Source organism: Pipistrellus kuhlii, unplaced genomic scaffold (assembly GCF_014108245.1).
Source record: "Pipistrellus kuhlii isolate mPipKuh1 unplaced genomic scaffold, mPipKuh1.p scaffold_m20_p_3, whole genome shotgun sequence".
Taxonomy (NCBI): Eukaryota; Metazoa; Chordata; class Mammalia; order Chiroptera; family Vespertilionidae; genus Pipistrellus; species Pipistrellus kuhlii.
In genome coordinates this window covers 50,166,711-50,194,323 of record NW_023425529.1, presented here as the reverse complement: position 1 = coordinate 50,194,323, position 27,613 = coordinate 50,166,711, and the positions used below count along the sequence as shown (strand labels likewise).

The following is a 27,613-nucleotide window of genomic DNA, read 5'->3' as shown; positions in this document are numbered from 1 at the left end:
CGACTTTTACATTTTATTGTTTTTTTATTTTTTATTTTTGGAGCCAACATGTGGACAATCCCGACCAGCACTACTGTTAACGAAAATTATGCTTTCACTGAAACCATCGCTTCTCTGTGGATAGTAGGGCAACTTATACATTTTTAACATTTCGCATTGACAAGTTTTCTGGGGACAGAGCCAACTTCACTGGACTCCCCTGATTTTTTCCCCTTAAAATACCTCCAGCTCCGCGAGCCGCCCTAACCTTATATCCTTGCTTGCTGACTCTACCTTTTACTCTCCACCTCCATCGCATACATGCTTCCCAGGATGTAGTGGAAACTCCTGGCCCAAGAGGCTGGAAAATGTAACCCCCAAGTTTCCTACAAGCTCAGCTCCACTTTCTCCTGCGCTCCTGCCCTGGGCTCCGAGCCCAGTTTTGATCACGTGGCCAAGGGGGGGGGGGGGCTGGCCAGCCAATGGACGCGCGCCGGCCGCCGCTCGCGCCGCCCCCGACTCCGCCGGGCCGGGACCCGGCGCTCCGGGCGGGGAGGCGGCGGCGGAAAAGTTTCTTTCGCGGGTGCAGGGGGCCTGGGGCGCGCGGCGCTGCTCGTCCTGCAGCTCGTCCTGCAGCTCTGCCGGCCGCAGGTCGCCCTTCTCCTCGGGTTCCCTCGCGCGGCTCCAGTGCACGAAAAGGCGTCGCTTGCGGAGCTTAAAAGAAAGGAGCTTCCCTGGAAAGGAGCGCGAGAGGGGAGCGCGCACACGCGGCCGGTCCGGAGCGCGGGCGGCACCCCGGCGGCCGGGAGTGTGTGCGGGGCTCGGAGCGTGCGCCGGCGGCCGCGGAGCGCAGGGCCGGGCGGGAGGCCCCGCGGGACGGACGGCGATGGGCGCGCCGAGGCTCCGGGCGCCCGCGGCGGCGGCGGCGGCGCTGGGGCTGCTGCTGTGCGCGCTGCTGGCGCGCGCGGGCCCGGCCGAGGGCACCCCCGGCCGCCGGGTCCCCGCCGCGCGCCCGTGCCCCGCTCCCTGCCGCTGCCTCGGAGACCTGCTGGACTGCAGCCGCCTGCGGCTGGCGCACCTTCCCGAGCCGCTCCCGCCCTGGGTGGCGCGGCTGTAAGTATCCTTCCCGGGAGCGGAGGGGGGAGGCCGGCCCGGGGCCTTGGCACCGGGCGCGCAGCAGCCTCTCCCCGGGCAGCTGCTCCTGGCCCAGGCCGCGCGCGGCGCTCGGTGTGGATGGAGAGGAGCCATCGGGGACCCGGGCTCCCTTCCCCTGCGCCTGGCGGGCTGCGCTGGAGGGTTTGGGGGGACTGAGGCGTCCTAGGCGCACCCGTCTAGCCACACTTGGGCGAGGGGAGGGAGCCTCTGAAAACTCTGGGGAGTAGAGTCAACTTTTCTGCGGCTGGAGCTTTCCCAGGGGGGTCAGATGCGCCCCTGCCTGGCCGGGAGAGGTGGCACCCAGCGGACGATCGGAGTGCCCGGTTCTCCCTAGGAGTGTGGAGGATCCTGGGGTTCAACGTTGTTTCTAACTGGGTCAGGCCCCGTCCCTGCACCCCAGCACCAGGACTGAACGCGCTCCTTCCAGTTAGGAAGGCTCTCCCTGGAGTTTGGGCACTGTCCAGGCTGTGGTGCAGACATTCTTTTGTTGTTCGTTCTCCTGGTGCTCCGGCAGTCCCCCTCCTAGACCAAATCGTAGCATCTTCGTCCCAGTGAGAAGTTGGCAAGACCGATCCGTGGATCTATGGAGGGGAAGGGAGCTCGTGGTGAGGACCAAGGGCGTGATTTCTGCGGCTTCCCTGCACGCCCAGACGGTTTAGGGGAGAGTGCTGAGTGCTGTTATGCAAGTTTTTGGATGCTCGCTGTGAAGTCTGAAAACCCGAAATCACTGCCAACTGCGTGCAAGAACAGGGAGAAAAAAAAAAGTAGTTGAGTTTGGAAAGGCTGATTCTTTCCAAATGTCATGTCTTTATTCTCTCCCAACCTTCGTTTTGTTGAAATGGGAGAACTCCTGGATCATGCAAACAGTCAAAATTGGTGCTTTAAAAATAAAAAATAAAAAGTTATCTCTTTAAAAGAAGTAAAAATCTGTACTTCATAGGTTTGGGCCTAGCAGGATTGCAATGGAAATTCTAAATTCCTAAACACTTCTAGAAGGCTATCCTAATGTCCTAATAATAATAATAATAATAATAATAATGGTAGGAGGAAATTGTTTTTAAATCCCTGTGCCAATCAAAATACTTTTGTAGAGTTGTTGACCATCAAAATAATATTCTTGGTGTGTTAGCAAACCTTGGTTTAATAAAAAAGTAGACCTGGAGAGTTTTAGATGGATATTTAACCTCTTATCACGGGATGTCTTATTTAGGAGTTTTTATTACGGTTGAAGATGGAGATAAAGGCTTTCCCCCCAAAGCAGGAAGACTTTCAATTAGTTGTGGCTAATTCTGCTCAATTGCCTCTTGTGGAGGTCATGCTGCTTTATTCATGAAACGTGAATGGCTCTATTGACAACATATGGAACTGACTGGGGTGAACACCTATGAATAATAGAGGGATGAGAAAAAAGAAAAGAAAATGAATATAGTAGTGCCTCCTGGGCTGAGTTTGGAAAGGCTTGGATCTATCACAAATCCAATTTATATTCCGTAGTTTCTCAATATCAAGCTGCCTCATCTCCTGCCATATAATGGTTTTTTTTGTGTGTGCATTTGGGTGTCTTTTAAAAAATAACTGTATTGCTCTTGATTAGAAGTTGAGTTAAACCAAAGAGGGCTTGATACCTCTTTAAACATTATCTTAAAAGTAGCTGACCTAATTAGGATTTTGTTTTGCAGATAATTTGGTGGCACACTAAAAACAAATTACCGTTTATTTGGTTAGCACAATCTTTAATTACATTTCCGCCAGCAGTAAATTGTCTCAATACAAGTCCACATTCCTCAAATGTATGTGAAAATAAGTTCCACTTGTATAAATAAGCACCGGGTCTGTTGTCAGGAGCCCCACTGTGATCCCTCATTGGACAGCTCTGTCATTCTTGTACTCCTGTGACTTTTAACCAACTTTGTCCTTGTCACCGAACCATGTGGTCTGGATTCTTCATTGTAAATGGTTCCTTTTGTTTGTGCTTAGGTCTCCCCTCTCCACCTTTGAAAGGAGAGGGAAAACCCAAGAAATGGAGCTTTAACTTCTCTGTTCCTTGGGGTTTGTAACAGGAGGCCTAAGAAAGCTGCTTCCTAAGTTGTACCTAAGGAGAAAAGCTTTCAAGGAGTTGTTTCCGAGGGTAGGCATAAGTCGAAAAAGGCACATTGTTCTTCCATAGCTTGACTTCCTTTCCTTAGTTTGCCTTAGGGACTGGCTTATGGAAGCACTATTCAGAAAAAGTTTAGTGTCCTTTTTTAGTTGGATTAGCAAGCTAAAAAAAAAAAAAAAAAATCAGTCTTTCTCTTTGTTACTATTTTTCTTCACGTTTCTTCAGTTGTAATGTATTGCCATAGGAACCTCACTTGTGAAAAGTTGAATAGTTTGAGCTGTAACGTAATGAATGATATTGCAGTTAGTTCTTTCAAAAAATAACCTCTACTATTTTAGTGGAAGTGGCTCTTAAAACGAACTATTTGAAGGCTGCTTACAACCAGCTGCCTTAAAAGGCAGCCTTGGGTGGACGTGAAGAGTTGTGCTTACAGAGTCCTGAGCCTAAAGATTGCTTGTTAGAGACATGCTCCTTAGCCAGAGAGGGGAAAGGTGCTCAATCGCCATTGGGAGCTTCAAGTATTATTAAAATGTCGCTGGAATTTCAAAGTTATTCATCGTACACGTCGAGGTGTTTGAGTTAGTGGGGCTCAGGGGGAAAGAGTCCGAAAGGGACTTCTCTCTGCTGGTGGGATGTCCCGGAGTGTCCACCTGTTGCACAGCCTGGGGTTGGTACCAGAGTCAGGGCTGGGTGGGGGTTCTAGTCCTTATGGTTTTCGCAGCTGTTTTTCTGTATTTTCCAGACTCAAACTTGAACATAGCAGGCTGATTTATGAGTCACTTTGGATCAGTGTCTTAAAACAGCTCCAGCCTGGCTTTTTGTGTTTCAGCTTTCCAGATTTCTGCTGAATTAGCAGCTCTTGCAGGCCCCAGTGGGATTGATTAAGAAGCAGTGCTGGATTTGCATTTTAACATTTGACTTGGAAGTCAGATTTCCAAATGGCGAAAGGAAGACAATGATAGCTGGGACCCATTGTTGTAAATTAATTATTTTCATATATATTTATTCACTTGCTATTATTCAGGAAGGTTTGTCTCTACCAAGTAGAGTTTGATTTGCAAGTATTCGGCCCGTTGAATTCTGGGTAAATTGTGAACACCTCCCTGCCTGACCACCTTTTCCTTTTATTAAGCTCACTACCAAAAGTTTTTTTTTTTGTGTGTGTGTGTGTGTGTGTGTGTGTGTGTTTAAGGTTTCTTGGTAACCCTTTGTAAAGTATATGGTTGTCTAACCACTGTGTGTAGCTGTACATCTGAAACCAACAACGCAATATAATATTGAATGTAAACGACAATTGAAATAAAATTTTAAAAATTTTCAAAAAATTTAGAAAAGATATGCCCCTAAATATAATATAAATAGTTTCTTTTTCTTTTAAAAAAAAAGTTTCTTGGTGAAGATGTTCACTAATGGGGGATCTAAAAATGAATCTGCCTTCCTTATCTGAATGTTCTTAGGGGTTTTCACAAAACATGGACATTGTACAACTGGAATTTGTTTGTAACGGTCTAGCTATAAAAACAATATAAGGAAGATTTAGGCAAATGTGACATCCTTTAACTGGAAAATAAGCATTTCTGGAACATAAACTGTATTAAGTCTAAATTTAGGTGCATTAAAAGTTTCATGGCTTTAAGTAGTTAGCAGTAAAAGTCACTTAAGGGGTGTCTTTTTTTCTCCCACAGAGAATGTGGTTTTAATAGTGGCCCACAGAATTCGGGAGTGGGAGTGTTGCAATAACTGAAGTATTTAAGGTTACCAGCTCCTGCTTCTGAACCAGAAGTGCGTGGTCCCCTCAGCGTGTGCCCTGCTCTCTGGAGGCCCTTTTCTCCAGTTAAAGGCCTTTTGTTGGCGCTCCCATCCCATTACTGGCTGGGAGAAATGCGAGGCACTCCATCTCTTTCCCCCACAGGATTGCCTTGCGGAATAACCCTTAACATCCAGTGAGGGTATGGTTTTTTTCGTTTTTCTAATGAAAAGAAAAGTCACCTGTGTTAAATATAAATGCCAGCTTGGCTCCTCCTTCACAAAAACAAAACAAAAAAAACATGAAACACTTGAAACAATAGGGGATGCGGTTTTATGCGGGTTCAGTGTTTAGTTAAGGGGGTCCAAGTGAGACTTGGTGTTGATTCAGGCCACCTCCCAGGCGAAGGGCTCTTTTCCTCGGTTGTTTTTCCAGCCCTGTGGGAAACCGGGGGCTGTCTGTGGTGCTAAGAGCACACAGGTTTTGTCTGAGCACTAACGTGCGTTGCTGGGCTCACGGTTTCCTTGATGAACTCCAGATGGACCTGCGCTGGGCCTGTGAGGGAAAGTGTCTGGCTCCAGCGTGGGGAGCATGCACAGCAGTGATTGTAATTGCAGGATTTTTATAGTTTAAAGACTCTGCCAGGTTTTTTTTTTTTTTTTTTTTTTTTTTTTTTTTTTTTTTTTTTTTTTTTTCATGTTATAACTCTACCAGAACAAATCTGCTCACGTCTGTGACTGTCTGGTAGGTCTTTAGGCAAACATGTTTAAAAAAAAAAAAAAAAAAAAAAAAAAGAAACCTTTGCAGATTTGTGTGTGTGTGAAATGGAGAAATCCAGGTTTATTCTCAAAACAAAAATTCAAAGTCTGAAAGGCTCTCTGATTTCTAATTGTGAACTAGTGGATGTGCGCTGAGGAACACTTGGTTTCTCTGCCTTTTTTCTTTTTTTTTTGGGGGGGGGAGGTGGCATACTTGTGTGCATATAACAAATGGCTCATGCTTTTCTCCCGTCAAATTGGGTTATTTGAGACTTTGGTTATTTAAAAATCTTCCCTTTTAAACACAGAGAGAATTAATTTAGTAAGGGTTGGTTAACCTTTTTAAACCATGCTATGGTTAGCCTGGTTTTCAGTGGCCGCGTAGCCATTTTATTTTCATCGCACCATTTTGAGGGCACCTATTCAATATGCTGACAAATACAGGGAAGATAAGCAAATATTTGGCAGGTTTAAAATTCACAGTTTGAATCTTCAGCGCTGTGATGACTTCCTAGCCTGGAGGATTGTACGTGGAGAAGTTTTGTGTTGCTTCTTTTAAAAAACAATAACTTCCAGTGGAAGTTGGGAGGTCAAGTTAGACTGAGTCTTGGAGTAAGAGAGCAGAGTTATTTTAATGATTGAGAAGAAATGTGATCACAGCCTTCTGTACATTCTGCTTAACTTTGTTAGGTGGCTGATGGGGTTTAAATTACACATTATATTAACAGATACTGAGATTTGGGGGATTCAGGAGAGCATAGGGGTTAGGTTTTTTTTCTACCCTCAGTGCTTGCGTGTGCACACACACGAACACACACACCACACACACACACACACCACATACACACCACCACACACACCACACACACACACACACACACCACACACACACACCACCACACACACACCCCACACACCCACCCCCCACACACACACAATGATACTTTAAATAATTTGTTGCCTTAGCCCAGAGAAATAAATGTGTGAAAAGCAATTTCTACTTTGCTTGACTATATAATAAGACACTGATGCTTCCATTTATGATAATAAAATGAAAAGATTTCTTTAGAGGTTTTAGTTTTAGCAACCTACCTAATTAGCCACTTTTCATAAGCCATGACTTCATCATATCAAGTTGGAAGTGAGGAGATGGTAGGGGATGGGGAAGGTGAAGCAAAACAGCCAGCTCACAAAAGGTCTGTTCACCCCGTGCCAGAAAAACATCTCCTGAAACACTTGTGGGCTCAAAGTATTGGAATCTGCCAGCCTCCTAAACGAATTCTGTCCTCAGAGTGTGTGGGTTTTTTTTAGTTTGGCGTTTTGGTTACCATCTAGTTTATGGGCAAGATGGACCAATTATGTCTTATGTCATCACCAGTGTTGATAGAGATATTTCACAGATCCATTCTGTTCTGTACATCGTTAAGTGCTGTGATTTTTTTTTTTTTAAACGACTTATTTTATTTTTGTTTTCTCATAGGGACTTAAGTCACAACAGGTTGTCTGTCATCAAGGCAAGTTCCACGAGCCACCTCCAGAGCCTTCGAGAAGTGTGAGTCCTACTTGCCTTCTGTTTGACGTTTGAATAAAATACTACCCATCACATTACTTAACTGTGAAAACATTTGGAGTATAATAAATTATTTAAAACTGGTAACGAGTTAGCAATAATTTAAAATAATTTTACAGAGTTTCACCTCTACGAATTATAGATGACCTAATCCGCTTTCTTTCTTTCTGGGGACATTTATAGGAAACTGAACAACAATGAATTGGAGACCATCCCAGATCTAGGACCTGTCTCAGCAAATATTACACTTCTCTCCTTGTAAGTGAATGCCAGCAGGATGTCCTATGTATGTCTGCAGGGGCTCTGGGGACAGCTGGGTATGAGCCGGAGTAAAGACCTTTGAAGCAAAATAGGAAGACTCCCTTCAGTGGGTGACGAGGTGTTCTTTAAAGCTGTTGACTAGCTTTTCAGCCCCAGTTGCTCTCTCTCTCTCTGCTAAATTTGAAGTATCCTTGTAACAACACACTTTTTACACTTTGCTATCTTTGCTGAATTGGCCTCCAAAATTCAGGGAGTCCGCCTGCATCCCAAAGAAACATGTGTTTGATTATATCCTGTTGACTGGGACTTCACCTCTCGTATTGCTTAATGGTTGGCATGGGATCTCTGGGTTGGGTATTATTACTTGGTTACCAGTGGAGGATGATGGGCGTTGTTTTGTGAGGAGAAATGCGAGTTTTTAATAAGACATTGGAGTATCCTCTTTTTTTTTTTTTTTTTTTTTTAACATATTATTGATTTTTCACAGAGAGGGAGAGAGAGGGATAGAGAGTTAGAAACATCGATGAGAGAGAATCATCAATCAGCTGCCTCTTGCACACCCCCCACTGGGGATGCGCCCGCAACCAAGGTACATGCCCTTGACCGGAATCGAACCCGGGACCTTCTAGTCCCCAGGCCGATGCTCTATCCAGTGAGCCAAACCGGTGCCGGTTGGAGTATCCACTTTTAAGTGTGGCGCCCTGCAGTGGAAATCAAGGTTCAGAAACATCAAATCAAAATCTGAACTTTTATTCAGGTACATTAAATCATGCCATTGAAATTAGAACCATTGTTGCTCATTATTTTGCAAATACAAGTTTTCAAATAAAATTAAAATAGTGTTAGCTTTTCTGTATGTTTAGGATGGATAGCATATTTATGCATTGATGATATTTTGGGATAATTTTGACTTGGGCATTTCAAGGCAGCATTTAGAATGTGCATGATTTAATTTCTAAAATCAAGTAGTTTACCGTCTTAATCTTGAATGACTTAAAAATATAGTTAACCCACTGAAGTTAAGAATGTCTTTCTCCTCTAAACAACTGAAGAACATAACACCATTGTTAGGTGCTTCTGGGAAAGGTGTTGGGAGGGTCGAAATTATACAGTAAATTTCAGGAAAGCTGTTCAATTAATTAAAGTGATCACTACCCAATTGCTTACATCTGGTGATTTATAGAGGTTTGTTTTTACTTAGGGCCCGGGTCAGCCAAGTCACTGGTGCAGCCGCTGTGTCTGCTTTCCTCTGTTTGAATAAGAACTAAGTGACATTTGATACTGATGTGGTTTTTTCCAAAGATCAGAAACAGAAAGGAATGAAAGAAAAAGCAGTTGATATTTGACAAATAAACACACTGAATTTAAGAAATATCTTTATGCTAGCATCAATATCTGCTTTCTTGTCTTTCACCATTGCTTAAAAGTTTGGAGTCTAAATGAAGCCCTGGCTTTGGTATCTGAAACATCTTTCGCTATTCTCATTTGACCACAGGGGCCTTTTTAAATCTCAGGGACTGCCACGTCACCCTTCTGTTCCTGTCCTGTGTATTGGCAGATTCCATCAGCATGTTCAAGAGAGCCTTGAGGGGGGTCAGTGCATGCTTCATGGCTGAGAGCATTTGCAGCGGAGTTTCAGAGTGTGGGTGGGACAGGGAAAACAGTCTTCTCTTTGGCTTGCTACAGAGGTAAAAGCATAAGAACTGGTAAGGGAACTAGAAGGTTCTATTGGGAATAAATAACCTAGTGATTTTGCACTTTGTAGGCATAATTTGTAATTAGAAAACTGAAAATGTGGAAACGTAGAAACCTTCTGAATTTGAAATCATCGTCATGTTTTGTTTGTGTTTCACTTTAGGGAATGCTGAGTTCCAATCTTTTGGGAACTTGGGTAATCTCACTTTCTTTCCCCTCAACTTGTTGCAGTACATCTAACCAGACTGCCTTATTCATCTGCCTAGTGATAGATCCTTTTTATTACCTAGATCACATAGAATCTGTGAAAAATAATTTATGTGATGGGCTGCTAATTCAACATGGATGCTAAATTTGTTCTTATGCCTGTGAAATACCTTGACAACTTCACTCTCTGCCTGTTTTCTTCTACAGATGTTTTGTTTTTTTTCCTGTAGGCTTCATTGGCTATTGTAGTACACAATCCTTGTTTCGAAAGCACTATTGCTTTCTGCCTTGTCTTGTGTAGGGAGAACTCGTGTGTGTGTGCTTTTTTAATATAGAAGCACTGGAGAGTAGTCAGAGCTAAAAGTTAATTCTCATCTATTTCTGAAATTTCAAAAAAAAAATTTGTTGAAACACATAGCATGAGTCAGATTAGAAATCTGTAGCACCACAATTAACTTCTTCTAAAGAAGTTCTCGGGATTATTTTACTTTTATTCTATCAAGATATATTTTTTATTTTAACAATTTGTGTAGGAAATCATTTCTCCAGGTAATTTGCACAAGTTTAATTTTTAAACGTATCAAAGAAAAGGAAAAGTGAGTTGGAGTCTTGAGCATGAGATTTGGTGTCAGTGCTCTATACTTCTGTTCTGTGCAGTGGGGACCCCTCCCAGGTCGAGGGGCTGGCTCAGAGAAGACCAGAGAAGACCTGGTTAGATGCTTTTCCTCTCTCAGCTGCAGGCGCTAATATTGGGTCGGATGGCACCCCATGTCCAGGGATGAGTTTATTTAAGGACCAGTCCTGATGTCCGGAAAACGTGGCTTTTGTCTTAAGTTGGCCATTGGGTGAGCCTTGAATCTGCTCATTCAGAAGCCTCATGCTAACATTTCTAGGGATTTTTCAGGATATAAAAGGCCTGAACAGACTTGCTTTTCTTTGAATCCCACACAGTACTAGCTCAGAAGTCAACTGGCATTCTAAGGGCAATTTTTGTTTTCTGTTCATTTTTCTCTCACAATTATTTCCCACCCGTGGCAGGGTGGTATGTTTTAGGAAAAGAGATGGAATAGTATTTGGAATGAACACGTTTTGTGGTAAGACTGTTGACCTGGCATAAGTGAGTTGTGCTCACCAGATGTGATAGGTTTGGCTTCCTGTGATGTGCGTGAGCTGCTTAAGCAATGGGGCACTTGAAACTTGTGACCTGGATTGGGTCTTGTTTGAATCCATGATTTATATAACACTCGTGGCCCAGTGCACAGATTTGTGCACATTGAAAGGAAATGAATTAGATGAAACACTTTAATACCACTATTTGCCCTTTATAATAGAAGTGTCAACCAAATTCACGATCCACAATGACAGATCAAAACGCATGCACAATTGGTGCCAGCGAGAGCTTTATATGTTTCAGTCATGCGTGAGTCAACTTAGCCTTTTATATATATGTATATGGAATAAACTTATTTAATTAGACCTGCTTTCTGATTTAGCTAAACTTTTTTGCAGCCCAGTGAAGCACCCCAATTTGTCTTTCAGGTAATTGTCAGAAACACAGCAGTAAATATCAACACAAAACAGATTATTACTGTAGATCATGCAGGGTCATAAGGTGACCAGATCATCCCGCTTTTGGCAGGACAGTCCTGATTTTCAACCATTTTTTCCTCGTCCCGCGGCATTTTAAAAAAATCCCTATTTTTGGAAAGATTGGAAAGATTCTTTCCAAAAATCAGGACTTTTTTAAAACGCCACGGAACGCAGGAAAAATTGTTGAAAATCGGGACTGTCCCGCCAAAAGTGGGACAATCTGGTCACCTTACCAGGGAGAACAAAGGGTAAAATATCTAACTGCAGCAGTGTTCGTTTGACTATATTCCGCACAGTGAGAAAACCTGAAGTCATTTTCAAGCTCCACCATTTCTTGTTTTCAGTCGGGTCAAGCTTATAAACTTTTAAATCTCCATTTTCTGGCTAATAAAAAGAAAACAGGATTCCACCGAGTCTCCTATCTACCTACTCCAGGACTTCTGTGAGGATCAAATGAGATGAAGCAGGAGAAAACGCTTCACAGACTTTTGGTTAAATGTTTGCACTTGCCAATAAAGCAAGCTGTGTTACTGGGCTGAAGAAACTCCAAGGAGGCTAGTCGCTAGGGAAAGGAAGCCAGGCGTTGCTATGTGACGTCATTACCTGGTGCTCACAGCCTCGGTTTCCAGGTTGGGCTGGGCTATGGGCTGCATTTTGCGCCATGGGGTCCTGGAAGCATTGGCTACAATTTGGTGGGCTGTCACTCCGGGGTGGTGGTGGGCCTGCATCTCACTTGGGGGAATCCAAGTGTTGGTTTGTGGGCACCAGGTCCGAAGTGCTGTTTTTTTGTAAATGGCCAGTGTGCATCATGGCAGCTCCTGTGTTGTGTGTGTGCCCCCTGGTGGTCAGTGCGTGTCTCATAGCAACTGGTCAGAGAGTCAGTGGGACACTTAGCATATTATAGCCTTTTATACATACATTATATAGATAGGTAATTGTTGAATAAGTGAGGAGCTATTGGTCATTGAGTAAAGCTAGTTGAGCCTTAGTCTTGACATTGATGGTTTATATGGGATTGCCCAACATGCAGATACTTGCCTGCTATCTTAGAGATGGAAAGGTTTAGATGAGGGAATGTCCAAGAGGTACCTAGAGTACCTGTTACAATCATAGATTTCCTGACCCAGTCCTTAGAAATTCTAAATTAATGCATTTGGGTGGGGCCCAAGAATATCCATTCTAACACATCTGCCTGGCTGATTCTAAGCAGAAATTGCGTAAATATTTTTAGAATTACTGACGGAGTCCCGTTTACCATGATCAAATAAGCATTTTTCTCATTATTTCTTATCTCAAAGGTAGAGCATTTCTCCCGAGTTCATTGTTTTCATCATAATACTTATTTTTCCAGAGATGACATTTGTCGTCCTTCCCAAGAAGTTGTTATAAAAAAGGATCAGATTTGCTTTCTGAAAGCGTCACCCTGGCTTTCGTGTGGAGCGTGGCTTGGAGGTGGCAGGAGGGTGGTTTCCATGGGGCCGGTGATGCGGAAATACTGAGTTTGGGCAGGAGGGATGACGGGGCTGCCGTCCTTCGTCCTTCCACAGAGCAGCTCCGTCATGTCCGTCAGACACTGCGAGGCGCGCGTCAGATGGCTCAGCATTAATTGCTGGCGCTTCCTTCCCTTTGCTGGGTTTGGGGCCGCGGACACGTTACCGTCCGTCTGTGTTTCCCCATCTGTGAAATGAAAATAATAATGCCCACCTCCCGGGGTTGTGAGGGTTTGGGGAGAGAGATGGGTAAGACCCACTGGCACATGCTCAGTGACTAGAAGCCATGGTCGTGATCGTTCATTCCCCTAAAATCTGTGGGATCGATGAGCAGGGCCAAGCTCCATTCCAGGGCTGGGGACAGGGCAGTGAGCAAAGCAGACGGGGTCCCGCCTGTCAGGAAGCCTCCATCCTCCTGAGGGTTGAGAAAAAATAAACAAGTGAACAAGCTTTAAAAGAAAACTTGAGTTCTCCATAAGGACTCGGAAGCCAAAGGGAAGAGGACAAAGGGACGGAGAGCTCTGGCTGTTGCCCTTTAAGGTGGGAGGGGAAGACTCCCTTTTGAATATTCACCAAACCCTACTGTGTGCTTGGCACTTGCTTTAGGGTTGAGACTCAACAGTGAACAAAATAGCTAAAAGTCTCCGCCCTCAGGAGCCGCCCCTCTCGAGGAAGGAGAAAGACAAAAACGTAACATAAATAAGAAATGTGGCCAGAAGGTGGTACGTGCCAGGGAGGAGTCTAAAGCAGAAGGAGGTGGGAGAGGGGTTGACAGTTTTAAGTGGGGACTTGTGACAGTTGAATTGGCCTGAAGGTGGGGAAGGGCGTCCTGGGAGGAACCTGGGGGGGAGGTCGCCTCGTGTCCTCTGCCCTCTCGCCTTGTCTGTCTGGAATTTGTTTGTCATTTTCTCCCCTCCTATGCCGCGAGGCCTCTGTGGCTCCCTCTTGTTTCTCCCAGCACCTAATGTTAGATGTACAGCCCGTCGTTGGTGCTTAATTAGTATATGCATTAAGGGATATTTATGGAACAGCCGCATGCAGTTAGCATAATTCAAACAGATCTCCTATAAACTCGGTCTGTACCAGTGGCTAAAAACTTACCGTGGAGACAAAGCATACCTGTGTTTCTCTTAATTTATGTTCCATTATGTGTGCTTGGTTTAAAAAAAAAAAAAAAGATTATAATAACAGCAATGATAATTAAGGAAAAAAGAACAAGTGAAGTAATTTAAGCAGCATACGGATTTAAGCTCCCCACTGTAGCCAGTGAGCACATGCCCGGAGTGTGTACAAAATGAAAGTGTTTGGGAAGTTAAAAACCCCCCTCTCCCGTTTCTCCTTCTTCTGAGGCAGGGCTGGGGAACATCTGGCCCATGGGCTGTACGAGGCCCAGGAAATCATTGGGTCTGGCCCTGCCAAGGCATTAGGGGGGAGTAAATGAAATGTTTGACCCAACACAGCAGGCTAATTTTTAAGTTGATCATTTTGTATGGCCCGCGAAGGATGTTACAAATACCCAAATGGCCCTTGGCAGGAAAAAGGTTCTCCACCCCTGTTCTAAGTGGACATCTTGACCCGCTGAGCATGACTTAGGTCTTCAGAGATACAGATGTTTCCTAGCCCCTTTGCCCATCCCACATGGGAACTGCATCATCAGGTCCCGAACTAAAAATCCAAAATACAAACTAGCCCTATGCGGGACTCACTGAGATAGACCGAAAGAAAATGTCTGCCTAAAAAGGATTTGCTAGTATGTTGAGGGATCTTTAGGGATAATCATTCATGATAACTGCCCCCCCCCTCCCCTCCACTGGTCTTAGAACCTAGTGCCATGTGTGATGGGGTTCCGTCACGTCCTGTCCTCCTGTGTTGGGGATGCTTTGGGGCAGTGGTCGGCAAACTCATTAGTCCACAGAGCCACATATCAACCGTACGACGATTGAAACTTCTTTTGAGGGCCACTTTTTTTAAACTTCAACTTCTTCTAACACCACTTCTTCAAGATAGACTCGCCCAGGCCGTGGTATTTTGTGGAAGAGCCACCCTCAAGGGGCCAAAGAGCCACATGTGGCTCAAGAGCCGCAGTTTGCTAACCACTGCTTTAGGGAGCCAGGAAAGTATGAGAATCATAGTTGCCTCCAGGATCTGATGCATTTTATAAAGAAGCATCCTGGGTGGCGGGGAGTAGAGAGTATTGGGAACTGGTTTGTGTGGCCTTGTAGGATTCTGAGAAGGGCGTGTGACTTTTCTTTTATTCTCTGGTTTTGAAACTCACACAAGGACAACGTGTGGCGTTCTCCACTGGCCATTGTCACACATCTCATTCCGGGGTTGGACTCACGTCCTGCTGAGCTCTCAGTCCCCTCAGAAGCCCCGCCCAGTCTCTGGCACGTAGGAGAGGCTCCGTAAGCATGAGGGGGCGAGCGACCATAGGCCCCTGTGCGGCAGGGGAGAGACCTGAGCCGGGAGTGGGGTGCACAGGTTTTCGTCTCATCTCACACTAATGACCTGTCTGGCTTGGGCAGAGCTAATTAACTTTTCTTTGTTTATCTGTGAAAACACAGTAAGATGTTTCTCCACCTCTCATCTGGTGCCGGGGAAGGATCAAATGGCCTGATGTACAGGAAAGGGCCCTGAGCAGAGTGAGCAGCAGCAGCTGCTGCTGTTACAGCTGCAGCGAATGGGCTTGGCCGGGCAGCAGAGACGAGAGGCAGTGAGCCAAAGTGGGCTCTGCAGCAGGAGGGTCACAGGAAGAAGAAGACAGGATTTGGAAACACTATCCTGACAGCAACAGAGAAGGGAGGAGAAAGAACTTTGCATTCGGGGTGAATTTTCAGGAAACTTTTGTTTGCTTCAAATAGTTTTAAGAAGTGGGTGAGCATCCAGTTCTAGTTGGTAATTGAACAAGGGCTTGTGTACTAAAAGGCGGATTTTGAGCCGTATTTAAATGATTGCCCATCGACAAGGCCTAATAAGTGCTAAGTGGTTGGGAACAAAGAACAGTAAGATTTGGCCTCTACTTAGAATAATGATAACAAGGGGAAGAGAGCCAGTAGAGAGAGACTGCTGAGAGAGTGCCGCCTGGGATAGAGAGTTGCTTGGGCTGCCCCAGTGCAGAGCTGTGCTTTCAGGAAGTGTGGACGGGGGGAGTATGAGGTCCAGGGGAGGACAGAGACTCGGGTAAGTTGGTGCAGATCAGCTCAGATGTCTTACAGGTTTGGGAGAGTTACTGCAGACTTTTTAATGCAGGGGGGGTGGAATGCTCACACTTCAGGGAAGCACGGAATCTGCCTTCCTCCTTTTTCTCGAGTCATTACTAAATGGTGTTCCTTTTCTGAATCGAGTGCCCTGAAGACAGACAGATAGCGTGACTTTGCTACTTATCAGTTATGACTTACTCAGCGCCTGTTCCCCATCCATCCTTGGAACTCTGAGCCCCGCTCTATGTTGTGGCCACATCTCTTTCCTACAAAGGGAAATTGACCATGGGGTGGGTGTCATTTGCATATGGACTTCTGAAAAGGGTACATGTGAACTAGGGGTTAGAAATCTGATCAACAGTGGTCTGTTACTTAGAAACCGAACCCAGTACTATATTCAATGAGGCAATTTCATTCATAAGCATGCATTTCCCATTTCCTTCCAAAAAGCAGACTAAGGGAGGGAAATCAGTTTAAGAGATAGTGATTTAAAAGATTATTGATGCGCCGAAACCGGTTTGGCTCAGTGGTAGAGCGTCGGTCTGTGGACTGAAAGGTCCCGGGTTCGATTCCGGTCGGGGGCATGTACATTGGTTGCGGGCACATCCCTGGTGGAGGTGCAAGAGGCAGCTGGTCGATGTTTCTCTCTTATCGACGTTTCTAGTTCTCTATCTCTCTTCCTCTCTGTAAAAAATCAATAAAATATATTTTTTAAAAAAAGATTATTGATGGGCTGCTTGGCTCAGACTTTATTTAAATAATCAAACTCAATTTATAACTTTTAAAACATTGATATTTTAATAGTTCACAACTCAGAGGTAAAGCTCTGCCTATAAGGAAAGCAACCATTATATACGTTTTCAAATGCTGAGGTAACTTGAGTAATTTTATGTCTCTGCAGCACAGCTCAAAGTGTTATTAGTTGTTTTTAAACCAAAACCTATGTGAGTCGATATTTGAAAAGTGGTTACCGTTTGTCATATTAATTATGGCAATTGGGGAGCAGCTTTAGTCAAAATTAGAGCTTAAGTTTCTGGGGAATGGGGGAATATTGTTCTGATTTAGTGGACATAACTCATGTCCCATCTTTACCCACATCTGGGTATAGATGAGTCCATGGAATGGGATCACCTTAACTAAAACATTTACTCCAAAACGTATGCTCTGCCCATTGGGTGAATGGTCCAGTGACTTCACGGGTAAAAGAGATTGCACTAGAGGGCTGCAGACCTCACCCGCACAAGCCAGACGTTGTTGTGCTTCTATGGAAATAAGCTCATGAAATCCAAGTCTTACACAGTAAGCACTGGCACATGTTAATATGATAAGCTGTGTTCTTTTATTGGGCTTTAAAAATGTTTATGTGTGATTTGCACATGGAGGAGTTCACTGTACACAGAGGTGTGTTTGTGACACTCTCTGAGTTTATCTTCCCATTCACTTGAAACTACTCCCCAGAAAACACATTTGCCAGGTTTCCGATTTCTCCACTTAGAATGACTGTTTTTGAAACACATGGCTCTTTAACCCTTCAGGAATTCCCATTGCTCTTAGGCCAGGAACAGAATTCTCCTTCAGGTGCACAGTGCTCTGGAGGAGCCGAATCTTCCTTTCCCACTAAGCCTTCTCTGGACTCCTTCCTCCTGGGAATGGGCCAGCTCAGGGGTCGGCAGACTGCGGCTCGCGAGCCACATGCGGCTCTTTGGCCCCTTGAGTGTGGCTCTTCCACAAAATACCACACAGCCTGGGCGAGTCTTTTGAAGAAGTGGCATTAGAAGTTTAAGTTTGAAAAACTTGGCTCTCCAAAGAAGTTTCAATCACTGTACTGTTGCTATGTGGCTCTGTTGACTAATCAGTTTGCCGAACCCTGGGCCAGCTCGTTCCTGCCTCAGGTCCTGTTGCACATGCTTTCTCCCTCTGCCTGGAAACACCCCCCCCCCCCCTGCCCCAACCTTTAAGCCCAGCTTAGGTTTCCCCTTATATGTAGTCTTATCTCCTTCACAATATGTGCCGTCACGTTTTTCAGTTGCATGTTTGTGATACTTTATTGTCTGTTTCCCCCGTTGGAATGAAACTTTATAAAAGCTGAGCTCATGTCTGTTTCCATCCTTGTTGTCTCCCTGGCATCCGTGCAGAACCTGGCAGATGGTACACACTGAGTGCGTATTTGTTAGAGGAATGGCCACGTGGGTAGCCCGGTCCAAATTAACGTACCTGGCTCACTGTAGAAGCAACTATTCCATTCATCCTTGTTCCTACCCACTTAAAAATTGCATTAATGCAACTTTGTTTTCCCAAGGTAACGACATGATTAGATTTGGCACAGTGACCCGTTCAGCAGCTTTCTTCATTCCGGGGCGGTTCATGGAGCCCGTACAATTGTGACCCCCCAGGGTAGCACACTACAAGTACTCCTGTATTATAATATTTATCCTGAGCTGCCCACACCATTTCCTCATCCCTTCCCCCAACTTGATGCTAGCTAGCCCTTTGGGTTGCTGCTTTGAAGAATCCAGTACAGCTTCTGCCAGAGTCTTCTCTAAGCTGAGTGAGGCTTGCGCTCCCAAGGCAGACAAAACAATGAAGCTACAGCTACTGGGGTGGCAAGATTCAACATGTGTTTGTATCCCAGCCTGGTTGCTTTTCCTCCTCCTCTTCCTTACAGTTAGTATCTCTGCTGCCTTTATCTTCCTCAGACCAGAGGCTCAGGGCTCCAGTTGGGTGGAGAGACTAAAACAATGAGCGAGGGCTCTAACCAGTAAGACTTCTTTCTTCGGCTGGAAGTTGCTTAAGTACTAAATTCAAAACATGAAAGGAAAGGCAATTATAAATATAAGCACCTCCTTTCTAGCACTTAAAATCACCTGCCTGGCTGTCTCCCTCTCCCTCACGGAGCTTTAGCCCAAAGACACAGTAGTCTGTAGAGTGAGGGAGACCACAGAATGAAATAGGAAGGTAATGTTTATGCTGCAAGGACCACGCAGCGTAGAGTAGCCGCGGGGTACGTCCCTGGGCTGTCAGTTTCACAGTGCACGAGCCGCTTTAAATGTTTTCATAACAAAACAAACTTGGCATATAACTTTTTAGGAAAAAAGATGCCTTTTGAACTTGGTCACTGACTGACATGTAATCCCGCACAAAGTATTGGCCTTGGAATGGAGGGTGTTACTCTTTTCCGCCGATGTCAGGAAAGCACTCAGTTGGTTGTGTAAATCCCTCTTTTATTCTCCTCCTGTCTTTCTTGCTTTCAATTCCTCACCACCACCCCCATTTATGTATCCAAAAAAAAAAAAAGGAGAGAGGAATTAGAAAGAGTTTACTATATTATATAACTGGTCCATAACTCATTTTTGGTCAGTGTTGCGTGTCTGTACTCAATCTTGGTAACTTAGAATTGGAAGAGACGTTTCTCCCTGAGGAGAAGCCTCTGAGAGAGGGGTTATCCAGCCTCCCTTGAGCACATCCAGGGACAAAAGCCCGCTTCTTGGGGAGGAGCCCTTCCATTGTGAATAGTTCCAATGGCTAGGCTTTTTTTTTGTGAGCTCTGCCCTTCTGTGGCTCCTCTACCTATTGTCCTAGCTCTATGTGCTGGAGAGAACAACTTCCTTCTATTTCTAAATTACTAAGCAAGACTCACAATATAAGGTTTTCATAAAGCCTTCTTTCCCCCAGCTCAGAGTCCAGTTCCGATTTGCTGTAGGAGCTGGGGTCTAGGCCAGGACTCTCCAGTAGCTCTCCTCCATGAGGGGACTGGGCCGTGTCTAGGCGGCCACTGGGTATTGAGCACGGGAAATGTGGCTAGTGTTGCTGGATTTTCAATTTAACTTACACAATTTACACAGGCGCTGGCTAGTGTACGGGCCAGTGCAGGTCCAGGTTTTTAAAGCCTTCCCCACACACACCTCATCTAGCATGGCAGTGTGAAATACTGTGCCCAGAACAAACGTTAGAGCTGTGGTCTTAGTACGGAATGTGGTTGGACCATCATCACTCTTGCCCCAAATACTGGAAATTAGTGAAGCTGAAGATTTTATTGGCATTGTATGGACCCTGTTGTGATACTGTCTCATATTGAGTTGTCATCAGCTGAGATCCCTAAGTCTGTTGTCATTTTCATGAAAATTGCTTTCAGATAGGACTTTTAAAATGATGGATTAAAAATCCAAAACACTTACCTTATCCCAGCTTAATTTATCTGGTTGCTTCTAGTCCATCATTTTAGCATATCGAGAGGTTTTTGGATCACGAATCATCTATTTGACGAATTTTACTTTTCTTCTGCGGCACCTATCCTGGACTGTTCACTCTCCACCCTTTTTAATACCGATGGTGGACTGAATGCATCCATTTAACTCTGCAACTTCCTAAATTCCTTTACAATGGAATTAAAGGACTGCACACCGATGAGAACAAAGAGAAAATAGGAGACAGTTCAAATGAAAGTGCCACAAACGTTTTGCAGGCAAACGGGCACACTGTATGACTTCAGAGAGAAACGAGTGGATCCCAAAAGAAGCAAACATTTTTTTTTTTTCTTCCCCTGCAGAACCTCAGAATAGTTCAGGAACTCAAGACTGTAAAGGTGGGGTGCAGAGTAAGACTAGAAACGGGGAATTGGTTACACCTCTTTTCTAAGAAGCAGGAAGACCTCTGGATCCTCCTCTGAAACTCAAAGCCCCGTGACTGCCCCTGCCCTGGTGTACAGAAGAAATCTCTTTGGAGATTTGAAACAATCTGGGACACAGGCCCAGCTGGGCAAGGGCCGGGGACTGAGGGCAGCATACTCCACAACCAGTGAAATGAAGTAAAATCTGAGTCCTAACAGTACTGACACCCTCTCCCCCCTTCCCTGCCCTTCAGCTTATTTTCCTGTTAGCCCTCCCAGGCCCTAGCCTTGAAATTTCAGGATTTGAGCAATAAGATGTGGAGATGACTGAGACTGACAGTTAATAGGTCCATTCTGCTCACAGCCCTTAATAAGCTTTTTAGAGCTGCTTTTTATCAAATATGAATGGGTAGCTAGTGATCAGCTGACTTTTGAGGAAGTTTCTAACAATGAAGTCAGAGTCCGAAAGAAAAGGGAGAAGAATATCCGATGGAAGGAGGCGGGAACTTCAAAACAACCTAGTATCTCTGGAGGTAAAAGAATAGTAAAAATAATAATAATAACAATATTCAGAAAATAAGGAGTTCAGCCGTTAAAAATACAATAACAGACACTATTAAAAGGTAATAGAAGAGTTGGGGAAGGAATGGAAGAGGGGAGATAAAAATGAGGAAATGGGGAGCTCCAGTGAGAAGTCTAATGCCTGTCTAATTGGTGTTCCACAAGGGAGGTCTGTGTAAATAGAAGGGAGAGAATTATCAAAGATACCAAGAAATTCCCCAGAACTGAGAAACTCATTTGTAGGCTGAAAGTGAGCCAGCAAACAAGAAAACAAAAACAAAACCTACATTAAGGGACATTGCTGTGCATTTGCAGAATACCAGCGAGAAAGCTCTGACAGGAGAGGGGGAAAAGCAGATCAGCTGTAAGGATTGCCAGTGGTTCCCCCACGGGTGCTCCTGGCAATATCCTCCTCACCGGGGAACCTGGTAGAACGCAGATCCCCAGGCTCCACCCAGGCCTGCTAACGAAACCCTGCAGGTGGGCTCACAAACTTCTTCAAGAAGTCCCTGTCCCCTCATTCTGATGCCTGCTGAAGTAGAAGAAACACTGGAATAGACAGAATCAGAAACCCCTTCGGCTCCTCAGACTTACAGTTAAAAGGGCAACAGAACAAACAAAACATGGTCTTCAAATCCTAAGGGAAAATGATTTCTAATGTAAACTCCGTTCACACCCAAACTGTCAATCCTATGAAGATATTCCAGACCAATGAACACACACCAAAACACACTAACACTCACACACACTCACCACACCCCACCACACACCTCACATCACCACACTCACACCCTCAACACACACACTCCACACCACACCACACTCCACACCACCACCCACACACACTCACACACTCACCACCACACCACTCACACTCCACATCACACTCACACACCACACACAACACCTCCACTCAGGTGGTTCTTGGAAGAGCGGCTTTCTCTGCCAGGGGAGCAAACCAGGGAAGACTGGGCAGCCAGGTAGGGGGACTCGGACAGAGGAAAGATGGGAAGCCCCCAGAGGGAGCCGAGCTCTCTGACCGGCTGCAGCTTTGGCAGGATGACTGTGTGAAGCCTCTGTCGCAAACCTCGTCACCTTCCGTGCTGGTCGCCCACATCCAGAATCTCAGCTTCTTCGAGCTGGAAGAGATCATCCTGTTCCTTTTCCTCTTGTTGACAGCTGAGGAAACCAAGGTTCGCAAAGTGTAGTAAATAGGAGCAGAATCAACCTCCGCTTGCTGGGGAACTGTAGTTTGAATTGTTGCTTCAAAGAGACGCTACTTAAAAAAGGAGCTCCCTCCAGTTAAATAGGTTGGTTAGTGTAGAGGACCTGAGGTTCATGTGCCTTTTGCTGGGTGATGGCTATCGTGGCCGTCACATGGTCTGACCTCCATGTGCATCTAGAACCTCAAGTTACATACGTCCTTAGGGGCTACGCTGAACTTTGATCGAGAGTTTCTGGACCAATCATGGCTGGTCGCTTCAGGATCTTGAACCCACTCATTTAGGCCTGACCTGGTGGATCCAGAAATGAATTATAGAAGTTCTCTCCACTCACAAGTAAAGCACACGCCATTGGGAAGACTCGCACTCCCAGCTTAACATGTGGTCTGGCATGTGGAAATGGCTAGGCAGGGCCTGTGCCTCAGAAGAGGGGGGAAATGTTAAATTTCACTAGAGTTAATTTTTATTGCACCTAATTAAATTGTTTCAGATTACAGTAATTGTTCAGTAAGTATCTTAAGCATCCTAAATGGAAAAAACAAAAACAAAAAAAACACACAAAAAACTTGCTCTTAAAAGGACTAAATTGAATTTACAGTTGGGGATCAAAAAGAGCTGTTTTGTATGTGGTATGAATGGCTTTTTGACTCATTTCTTTTTTTTTTTTTTCATTTTTACCATGTGTTATAATTGCCATATTAATAGGGCCCCGATGATTTTATTAAGGCACTGTGGCCATCATTAGGATGTTCATGGTCCAAAAGATAATTATATTTTATATTGACCTGGCTTTTTGCTGAAAGAACTGACTCTTTGCCCCTCACATTGGCTTATTTGCTGCTTAGTATCATTAATTCTCAATCAAGAACCTTTTCTCCTTGCTTAAGTTGCCTCATTTGGCTTTATTCTTTGATGCCACAGTACCAGTGGACCAGTCTAAACACGTGTTCTTTTAATGAAACTTAATTACTTTTTTAGAAAAAAAAAAGATGAGCAGAGAGAGTTTATTTTTATCTGCATGGAAGAGGATCTTTGCTTGCCAAGTCTCTCTGTTTAAAGAAGCCTAATATTATGGGGTGTTAGCATTCTCGCCAAGATAGTTTTCAAGGAAGCTTTCTTTTTGTTGGGGGGGGGGGAGGGGAAAAGAGTTATTGTTGGAAGTATAAGTGCCTTTTACAGCGTTTGCAAAATGTAGCGTTTTCTTTAACAACTTGTAATTCCTTTATAAACGAACGTTAAACTGGTTGCTTGCAAGTTATATATAGAAATCAGAACTTCCTTGGGGCCAGGCCGACTCTCCCAGTCAATACAGTTCATATACTTGCTCTGTGGTCGTATGGCATGACCGCAGATTCAGCAATTTGTTCCTTGCAATAACTGAATTGGACTTCAGGGATGTGGTTAGAGAAATGCATTCTAAGAAAGGAGGGCATTGCAACATATGAAAATATCGTTCCAAATTGAACCTCACTGAGCACCCCCTCTCTGTACGGAAAGAGCCACATGCACACACCTCCTCTAGATAGTCAAGACTGAGCATCTTCACACCTCCCAGCTGCACAGCTCAGGCTCCCTGCCGTCTTGTGCAATAGGTGGGAGACAGTTGGAATGATTGGCAGATACTTCTTATTCATCAAGCAGTTACAGTTTAATTGGCCCAGGAATTCCAGTGTGGAAAAAAAAACCTGATATTCCGGTTCCTCACCAACAAAGGGTAGTTCACTCCGTGGTGACTCGCCTTCCGAACTCTGGAAGTATACTAACAGCACCTCTATCCACCCATGAGTGCATGGGGTTCTTTTAAGACTCTTACGCTTCCTGGAGGTCACAGTGAGTCCAAAAGTAAAATCCATCGTCGCCGAACCGAGTGAGTGTGTCACCAACCGCATGAGTTCTGTTCTACGGTTACCAACTCAGTCAGGGTTTACATGGAGCGTAGGTGTTGAGAGCATCGGAACCCGTAAGCGCATTCCTGATAGAGGAGAATAATACATCTCTCGGTCTCCCCGGTGACCATGGGCACACGATAAAATGTCAGCACTGGCTCTTCCAGCCAGTATCTCACACCTGAGCGACAGAGGACGGTAGTCCATGCTCTGTGCATCAGAAGGTCTCCCAGATGAGCGATCCAGAACACTGTGGAAACACGGCTGCAGGGAATGAGAATTCCAGGAGTGCCAGAGGCGACGGAGCTGGAAACCCTGCATGGAATATCAGGGGAGGAGAAGAGCACAGCTGGGGCCCTGGGAAACCGGAGGAAGACTGGTGCTTCACCCCCAAAGGGGACATCTAGGCTAAGGTGACCAGGCGTCCCGCTTTGGGCGGGACAGTCCCGATGTTTAACAGTTTGTCCCACGTCCCCCGGCGTTTTAAAACAGTCCCGATTTTTTTTTTTTACAAAAATCGGGACTGTTTTAAAACGCCGGAGGACGCGGGACAAATTGTTAAATCTGGGACGTCTGGTTGCCTTAATCTGGGCACACAGTCAGCGTCATCCCAGCATGCCATCCTGTGTCCTCTGCCCCTCCTGGTGGTGCTCCTGCACCCCGTCTTGCCTGCCTCCCACCGGGTCTTTGTACCCACCGCTGCCAGAGCAGCCTTTCTAAAATGCACCTGTGATGGTCACCCCGCCATTTGAAATCCTCCGTCGTCCTCCTCCTCCTCCCCCCTGGTCCTCCGATAGAAGCCACATGCCCACATGCCTTACAGCGTGCCCACCTGACCTACTGTTACCTCCTTCCAGCACCTCACGCTCCAGCTTCCTCTTCCTGCCGTCTCCACCCAGGAGCACTGCACTTCAGCCACCAAGGCTTTCTTTTTCCCTTCACTTCCTCAGAGGGAATCATGCCTTGCCTCGCTCTCACTTGCTTCTGCTTGGAACAGGAGGGGGCTCCTGGGTGGGAGGTTTTGCTGACCTCCTGTGCCCCTCCCGCCACCTTCTAGAAGGCTGCTCTTCCCTCTTCCCCTCCACTGCTTCCTCCTCATAGCACTTACCGCTTTAGGGACCACTCCCCTTTGCCGGCCTTTTCTCCCCACTGGATCTAAGCTCCTTGAGGCTGGGGAGCCTATCTACCTTCTTCATTATTAGATCTTGAGCACTCTCAGAGCACATGTCATCTTTTAACATGGTAATGGTAAGTCATGTTTGCCTCTGCTTTTAAAATATATATTTTATTGATTTTTTTTTTTTTTTTTTTTTTTACAGAGAGGAAGGGAGAGAGAGAGAGAGAGTTAGAAACGTTGATGAGAGAAACATCTATCAGCTGCCTCCAGCACACCCCCTACTGGAGATGTGCCCGCAACCAAGGTACAGGCCCTTGACTGGAATCGAACCCATGACCTTTCGGTCCATAGGCTGACGCTCTATCCACTGAGCCAAACCGGTTTTCGGCTGCCTCTGCTTTTAAAGGCATTTGGCAAAGAAGGCTGAAAGGTGGAATTAGCAACAAAATGAAGCCATTATTGCTGGGCCTGAGAGGCCAGGGCCGGAATGCCTGGGACTGTGTTTGCCGTTCCCTCTGAGAAGCCTGAGGGAACCCCGTGCATTCCGGCCGACCAAGACCCCGGGCCTGTGTGTATCCACAAGGGACTGATTATGCTTGACCTCGGCAGTGATTTAACCACGGAACACCTTGTACTGTCAACAAACACGGAAGACCAAAACATCAGTCGTCTTTCAGAGGGATTTGCATGGGTTTGAAACGCCTTCCAATGCGTACAGCACCATAGCGTGGTTTTTGAATAATGCAAAGATGGCATTTTCACATGAGCGTAAGTAATGGGAAAAGGTATTCACACACTTCGGCTTTTGTTGTTGTTGTTTTGTCAAAGCATTTCCCGTTTCCTGCCAAAAACCTTAATAGCCATGCTTTTCATGAGCTCATCAATTTTGGTGTGTATCCATATTTGGAGGGGGGAAGAAAAAATTAACACCGAATTTGAACTAAATCTTTGTCTTCTAGAAGTGGCTAACGGTGGCCCACTCTTGTTATCAGGCATGTTTAGATTGAGGGTTTTAGGTGATTAAAAGGAGTTTTTAATCTCGTGTTTTAAATGTCGATGTCTCCTTTAAAAAACAAAAACAAAAACACCTTTCATGATATAAAGCGTGGCTTTTAAAACAAACAGCAAAAACAAAACTGGTACCTATCCGGCAGTTATGGGCCAGTGAAGTCTGAGAGCTAACGTGGAGCTGGCATTTGGATGGAGTTCAGCTCCATTAGGACAGAGGCAGGACTCGGTGATACAGGGACCATTATCCTGGCGGCTGTGAGGGATTTCTGTGCCGGGAGCCGCGCGGACAAAGACGGCTCTGTGCCGCCCCGTCCAGCACTGGGCGCTTTCACACGGCCGTTCAGGAGGTGTGCAGCTCAGGAAATTGCTGGCTTTGGCTGGGGCATACTTTTAACTGCAAGGAAAATTTTATTCGTCACTCAAGTAATTGGCAGTTTTAATACCTTGTTCGTAATTACCTTATAAACAAACGAATATATAAAACCAGAGATTGTAAGGCCTGTTATCTAACCCGTAGCCTTATTTGACCAACGGGATAGACAGACACCTGTGGGTCCCCCGCTCCCTCCCACAAAAAAAAAAAACCAAAAAAAACACACCAATTTGCTCCGTTTATTGCAGAAAACTAAAGCCAAGCATTTTTCTTTTTTGTTGTTGTTAAATAGAAGTGTAGCTGTGCTAGCCCCAGACAGCCTGGGGGCCAAAACCAGATGCGGAGTTTAATGGGAGGTACTGGCTGGGGACTGGAGGGAGGTGGAGTGTGGCTGGCGGGGGAGGGGGCAGCAGGGAGGTGACTTGGGCACTTCAGGGTTACTCCGCTGATGGTGGGAGGACATCCTGGTAAGGCAAACAGTTGGCTTATGGATTTAAGAGAACATTTTTGTCCCCTATAGCGTGGTTTTGTTTAACCCACACACACTAACCCCAAGGCCCTGTGGCTTGTCTCTTGGACCGAGTCCATCTCCGGGACCTGAAACTGACTAATTGCCTCGCTCGCCTTGCCCTGTACCTCACAGCTAGATCAAGGGGCGCATGCACACTGGTGAATCCAGATGTGGGGAATGGTCGGAATCAGAGGCCATGGCTGACTTAACTCTAAACAAAGTCTGTAGGATGTTGTGGGAATCGGAGGCCTTGCTATTTGTGTCTTGTGCGTGGAGATGCCAATTCCGTTGTGTGTGTTTTCCACCTTACGGTGATCACAAAAGTGCCGCACCTTGTTACCTTGCATGGAATTACTTTACCACGGGGTTAGATTCTCAGGTGGCTTGGATCAAAAAGGAAGATTCCCCCACAGGCCTTGCAAGTGGCACGTGGAGGATTCCAGCACTGCTCTGAGAAGTTTCACTCGCTGTTTACATAGAACACGTAACAGCCGTATTCTCTTCCTGGAGGAGAGCAGCACCTGAGGTTGGCACGCGTTCAGGAAGACGTCTATGATGGGTGCCTGCTATAAGGG

At 45.5% G+C, this 27,613-nt stretch overlaps 1 protein-coding gene and 1 long non-coding RNA gene across 5 annotated transcripts in view; both read left to right on the top strand.

The window, feature by feature from the left end:
* Positions 1-531: 531 nt before the first annotated feature.
* LRIG3 (leucine rich repeats and immunoglobulin like domains 3) overlaps positions 532-27,613 on the top strand; it is a 48,736-nt gene continuing 21,654 nt past the window's right edge. For 3 of the 4 annotated variants that reach the window (XM_045588197.1, XM_036456413.2, XM_045588198.1), the window contains exons 1-3: positions 532-1,092; positions 7,218-7,289; positions 7,491-7,565. In XM_045588197.1, the coding sequence (XP_045444153.1) occupies positions 866-1,092; positions 7,218-7,289; positions 7,491-7,565 (374 nt within the window). In that variant the 5' untranslated portion in view covers positions 532-865. The remainder of the gene's footprint in view (positions 1,093-7,217; positions 7,290-7,490; positions 7,566-27,613) is intronic. The other variant, XM_036456411.2, reaches the window with a different exon arrangement.
* Positions 13,348-16,209, top strand: LOC118729123. Its single transcript, XR_004991139.2, has 2 exons — positions 13,348-14,438; positions 14,660-16,209. It is a non-coding gene; the product is annotated as an uncharacterized LOC118729123 (long non-coding RNA).